Genomic DNA, 6,574 nt, shown 5'->3' with positions numbered 1-6,574 from the left:
CAACTTTTCATCAACTTCCCTTTCATCAACTTCCAGAAAGCTTCTGGTGGATATGGACCAATCCGAGTTAATAATAGAAATGTTATAGCTGTCCCTTTCCTCAAACCAGAAGCTGAATTTGATCTTCTGATTGGTGATTGGTATGCTGCTGACTATAGGGTGAGTTATTAGTTTATTATCCTATTTATGAATATATATATATATATATATATATATTTCATGAATGTAACCTTTTCTGTTGGAAATTATCCTTTTTCTTCCTTCATTTTAAAATTCAAAATTTCTTTTGGCTATGTTATTGTAACAGTGTTTCAGGACATTGTTGGGAACAGAGGTGAGTACATATGGTGTCACCCCTGATGCTATTCTGATGAATGGGAAAGGCCCTTATGTACATTCAATGTCAACGCCCTATGAATTCTTCACTGTTGAGAAAGCTATGCAGAGGGGAAAAGATAGGAGAAACAAAGTGGGTTTATCTGCAGTCTGATTATCATCAGTTGATACAGAAAGTCAGAATCTCTTAGAAAAACTGTTCCTGTTGATGAATTTGATCATATTAGTCCCTTTTGCATGCACATCTGACTTTCAGTTGTGTGTTTCTTCAGGGAAGACTTACAGGTTCGGAATATCAAATGTTGGAAATACATTGAGTTTCAATTTTAGGATTCAGAATCATGCAATGTTGTTGGTTGAAACAGAACGGTCATATGCCAATCAGATTTCCCTGAATTCTCTTGATGTTCATGTTGGTCAATCCCACTCAGTTCTTGTTAAAGCTGATCAAAATGATGCAGACTTTTACATGGTAGCAAGTCCTAAATTACTTGACACGAGCATTATAGGTCAAGGTGTGCTTCATTATTCCAATTCCACCACACCTGCTAGTGGACATCAGCCTAGTGGACCTGATACTTTTGATCTAGACTTCTCAGTGAATCAAGCCAAATCCATGAGATAACTGAGAATTTTATTTATTTTGTCTATGACTGCAATTATTCAATGTTTTCACATATAAGTAATTCTATTCTCCTCCAGTTCACAAAATGATATTGATTTCTTCAAAAACTGTGGGAAAAATGCAATTCTGTTAAAGGCTTTGCTGGGGTAATTCACTTAAAAGTTAATGATTTTTGAGAAAAAAAAAAATGTAAAAACAGGTGGAACTTGACGGCTGGAGCTGAAGGCCTAACCCACAAGGAACCTTCAATGTAACAAATGTGACAGTGTCTCAAACCTTTATCCTCCAAAGCACAAGGGCTGAAATCAATGGCGCACCACGCCTCGTTGTTAACAATGTGTCTTATTACACCTCGAATACCCCGTTGAAACTTGCTGATCACTTAACTAATGGATCAGGTGTCTATACACTCGATCAGTTTCCAATTCAATCTGTCAATTCTGAAGCCTCATATGGAATATCTGTTGTTACGGGGAACCACAGAGGGTGGATAGAACTTGTATTAAAAAACAACATAGATGACATGGATTCCTGGCATCTAGATGGTTTTAGCTTCTTTGTAGTAGGGTAAGTATCTTCTTCACAGCTCGCCTTTGTCATTCCGATCCTATTTTTCCAGAGTTACACATGTGGCAGGGAACTTAAACTTGGGACCTCCAAGGATCTCAGCCTGTCCTTCTACCGCTCAACTAAGTCCTAATTGGCACTGCCATTCAAATTATTCCTAGTACAGTTAATCCATCTTAAAATATTTTAGGAACCATCATATCTTCATTGTCATTGATGTCATTGATATAACTGTCACTAAAAATGATATATATTAACAACCCTTCAATGGGCTGGCTGCTTGCACATAGTGAACATCCAAGGCTCATGTTTTCAGCTCTACCACAAATAAATCTTCTTGAACTGAAAAAGGAGAGCATAGAATCAAATCACTTATCACACATACTAACAGCTTTGGAAACTGTTTTTGATCATAGGTTTGGCAGTGGAGATTGGACACCAGATTCGCGCAACACCTACAATGTTATTGATCCTAATCGTCTGATCCACTGCACAAGTTTATCCAGGTGGATGGACTGCAGTATATGCATTCCTGGACAACCCTGGGATGTGGAATTTGAGGTCTCAGAAACTGAAGAATTGGTATTTGGGTCAGGAGCTTTATATCAGAGTCTATGATGCTGATCCTAACCCTGCCAAGGAACGCCCTCCACCTCACAACCTCGTACTATGCGGTCAGTACACTAGCTTTGTTGCCTGTTACATAAATTCTATCAAGTTTGTTTTCTAAGTTTAACTCTGGTTTCCAATTTACAGGAATTTTTGATCAATCTAATGCTCCCGCACCAGCACCTGGACCGTTGACCGGATTCTGAAACCTGACACAATGACAAACTTGTATTTAATAGATTTCTTTGAGGGGTCATTTTCCTGTTAGCAAACCCTTTATTTCCACAATCAACTACTGTTTGTCTAACAATTTACCTTTAAGTTGATTTTGCTTAAGATTGGAGCTTGGGGCATGGGGCATGGTTCCACACTGATATGATCAAGCAGTTCTTATTTCCTTATGTTATGGGAGGTAACAATTGTAATAATAACAACTTATATGTAAAATGCAGACAGAATTACTGTTTAATCCTGTTCAACAGACTCACTGCTTCTCTCAAGTTATTTATGCTTAAGAATGACTTGGAAAATCATTCAATTTAATCATTAAAACAATAATCAAATGGGCTGGGAATGCTTCTATTCGACTTTAAGCAATACTTCAACTAACTAAAATAATAATTGACATTTGCACGAAAGAAGGCAAATCATGCGTGGTAAAACTCATCATGATTCATGCTTGTGATATTTTATTTTTACCCTCAAAGACTCCAACAGATGAGCAATGATCTCATGAATTTGGTTTGGTAAGAATAGCTATAAGAGTTTTTATGTGATTATAAATATACTCACATTTATTGTGAGTAATGATTTGTAGACTTAAATGATCCTCAGTTAAAATTGTGTGATAATTTTAGGAGATTTGAGTTTGTGGGAACATAATTCGTGATTTCCATTGGAATTTGCATATTTTTACCATAAAAAAAAATGAACACTTGCCAAAGACAAAACAAAAATCACTAAAAAAACGTGTTGTGGGTGTGAATTTGCATAAAAATCTGATGATTATTCTCATACAACAAATACGGAAGATCATTGCTTTCCCTATAAAGAAGAGTGTATCATTGAGAAAGCAAGATACATGACCATATATATAGATATTGACAAACACAAAAGCTTTGATGTAGTAACTGGAGCCAACTGGTTCATTGTTCTGAGAAATCAAGGCTAAGAATCGGCAAATATCTATTTATTTATTTATTTTTTCATGTCAATGGACTGTCTCTGCAACATCCGAGTTAGAGTTCTTCTCTACATTTTTTATTCGTTGGCTGTTTCTGTATACCCTGGAAGTTCCACCAAGTTATTGTATTTGTCCTGACCTAAGTTTTTCTATAGACTTTCAAGCAATATTAAAATTGGACCATTTCTTGCTCATTTTCTGAGATCATAACGGTGGTCACAACCACCATATTTGCCATTCTAATGGCATTTTCCGGTGACTTCCATAGGCTAATCATATCTGCATATAACTTCACACTACTAATCACCATAGCTAATGGTGCTGATATCTTCCTAGAGTGGCATGTCGCGATCAGCACATCCTTTAATCTGTTTCCTGCAGAGCAGCCTGTAAGCTTAATTGTTAATGATTTTATCTTCTGCTAATCCCTCATTAAAAAGATTGTTTTAACTGTGATTTTACAGTTTTTGTTAATTGTTTGCCTGAATGCTGATACGTGTTCTTAATAGGTCATTACCATCAATGAGATGTTTCCAGGACCCCTTATCAATGCCACAACCAATGACAATATTCATGTCAATGTGTTTAACAATCTGGATGAGCCACTACTATTTACATGGTAAAAGATAAAACGCTTTTATAGTATCCTTTGACAAATAAGAAACTTTTGTAATCAAGGTTCTGTTAAGATTCTGTCAGACCAGGAAAGAAACAATGTGGAAAACTGAGGATGACGATGTTGCTGGTAGTGCAGGAATGGGATACAGCAAAGATTAAACTCATGGCAGGATGGAGTGTCAGGCACAAACTGTCCGATCCAACCTGGGAAGAACTGGACTTATGTGTTTCAGGTCAAGGACCAGATTGGGTCTTTCATCTACTTCCCCTCCATCAACTTCCTCAAAGCTGGAGGGGGATTTGGTCCGATTCGAGTTAATAATCGTCCAGTGATCCAAGTACCGTTCCCCAAACCTGAGGCTGAATTTGATCTGCTCATTGGTGATTGGTATCAGAAAAGTTATAAGGTAATTTACAAAGTCCTTTCATCATGCCTATAAATCAAGGATTCCTTCTGTATATGCTCTGCTTCAGTTCCGGCTCCAGGCAAATAAAATCAGACAATTAATTCTCCAGTTATAACTAAATGAAAACAGTTGACAATTTATACTCAATAAAGAAAAGCTAGATAAATAGAAGACTTCCCCCAGCATTATAACAAAAGAAGAATTTCAGGCTACGAGCATCTTTTTAACTTTGGTCAATATTTGGTAACTGACTGCTTCTTTTTGACATATGAATGCTACAGGAAGTCAGGTCCATGCTCAAAAACAGTTCTATGGCCTCTGACAACCCTCCTGATAAGATCCTGATAAATGGGAAGGGCTCTTATATAGACGATGATTCAAAAGCCTATGAATCCTTTACTGTCACAAAAGGTACAAAATGAATATAATTATCTCCTCTTTCCGTAGGATTATTAAAACCAAAGGAGAAGCCTTGTCATTTCTATACTGATCTTTGGCTACAAGAAAAATACCTTGCTCTTCTTCATTTCTTAATCTTTGATGACGGGGTATGCAGGAAAGACATATAGATTCAGGGTATCGAATGTTGGAACAGTCTGGAGTTTCAACTTTAGGATTCAAAATCATCAGATGGTATTGGTGGAAACAGAAGGATCATATGTCAATCAGATCACACTGGATTCTCTTGACGTACATGTTGGCCAGTCTTATTCGGTACTTGTCACAGCTGATCAAGAAGAAAAGGATTATTACATTGTCGCAGCTCCTAAAATGATCAATGCCTCCGAGTTCAGCAGTCTTCTGGGTGTTGGAGTGCTGCACTACAACAACTCCACCATTCCTGCTAGAGGACTTCTCCCATCAGGGCCTGATCCATTTGATATCCAGTTCTCCATTGATCAAGCTAAATCCATTAGGTAAATGCTTTTCAAAGGAAAAAAATGTTCAAAGATGTAGGTCCTGTTAAGACTAAGGCACGCGTCTGACATGTATATATTGAAAATTTTCATAAGTTTTTCTATGCCCGGTGTGAATGTTCTGTCTTGTATTACTCACATCCTTCTGCTGTTGTGTGTGAAGGTGGAACTTAACCGCAGGCGCTGCTAGGCCTAACCCACAAGGAACCTTCAATGTTTCAAATGTGACATTGTCACAAGCCTTCATTCTCCAGGGTTCAGCTGCTGAGATCAATGGAACAACTCTTTACACAGTCAACAATGTATCTTACCTCACACCGGATACTCCACTAAAACTTGCTGATGCCTACGCTGATGGTGGCAGCGGTGTTTTTGAACTTGACAAGTTCCCCACAAACTCTTCAAACCTTGAAGCTGTCAATGGAGTTTTTGTAGCAACCGGGATCCACAAAGGGTGGATAGAGCTTGTTTTCAAGAATGATTTAGAAGTCATAGATAGTTGGCATTTGGATGGGTTCGGATTCTTTGTAGTTGGGTAAGTAAAAGTAGACAAAAGTTTAATTTCATACCCCAAGAGAATCTAGATACATCCAAGGAACTGAATTCATTGTCTTTTTAACCTCCTTCAGGCTTGGTGATGGAGAATGGACACCTGACTCTCGCTCTTCTTACAATACCTATGATCCTGTTGTCCGCTCCACCATTCAGGTGACTTATTTCTCTCTATGTTATCTATTTTCTGCTCAACCATTTGCTCTTACTATTTCCATTGCTGAATGTAAAAGAATTTAAAATTTCAGTGGGGTGAAGTGACCCCACTACTCAAGCTGCAGCTACATCCCTGTACATTCATACACTCACTAAACCTACTCGTAACAAAAAAATAAAAAATAAAAATAAAAATGGTCAGGTGTACCCTGGAAGATGGACTGCAGTTTTTGCATACCTAGACAACCCTGGAATGTGGAACTTGAGATCGCAGCTCTCGAAAAACTGGTACTTGGGTCAAGAGCTCTACTTGAGAGTTTATGATCCTGATCCTGACCCTGCCAAGGAACGACCGCCCCCTGAAAACCTACTCCTTTGCGGTTAGTGTCATGTCTAGTTATTTCTTCACTTTGTTTTTCTTCTGATAGTAAGCTTATGTAAAAGTTGAATATGTGTTTTGCTTTTGATTTTTTACTTTTACAGGAATCTTTGGCTCTCCGCCTCCACCTCCAGCTCCTGCGACCCCAACAACCAGTGGTGCATCATCCAAACAAATAACATGGTGAGTGAAAACTTTAACCAGTTTTACAGTTACCATCTATAC

At 37.9% G+C, this 6,574-nt stretch overlaps 1 protein-coding gene and 1 pseudogene across 1 annotated transcript; both read left to right on the top strand.

Annotated features, from left to right (window-relative positions):
* On the top strand, nt 1-2,343 carry LOC110425534 (monocopper oxidase-like protein SKU5; annotated as a pseudogene).
* A 1,219-nt stretch (nt 2,344-3,562) lies between these two features.
* Nucleotides 3,563-6,355, top strand: LOC110425314 (monocopper oxidase-like protein SKS1). Its single transcript, XM_021440197.2, has 8 exons — nt 3,563-3,709; nt 3,830-3,939; nt 4,075-4,345; nt 4,627-4,756; nt 4,902-5,262; nt 5,426-5,797; nt 5,892-5,970; nt 6,173-6,355. Exons 1-8 carry the CDS (start codon nt 3,563-3,565, stop codon nt 6,353-6,355), a joined length of 1,653 nt encoding a protein of 550 aa, XP_021295872.2.
* The last annotated feature ends 219 nt before the right edge of the window (nt 6,356-6,574 follow it).

Source organism: Theobroma umbraticum, unplaced genomic scaffold (assembly GCF_002168275.2).
Source record: "Theobroma umbraticum cultivar Fairchild unplaced genomic scaffold, ASM216827v3 scaffold_81.0, whole genome shotgun sequence".
In the NCBI taxonomy this organism is placed as follows: domain Eukaryota; kingdom Viridiplantae; phylum Streptophyta; class Magnoliopsida; order Malvales; family Malvaceae; genus Theobroma; species Theobroma umbraticum.
This window is presented reverse-complemented; position numbering and strand designations above follow the sequence as displayed.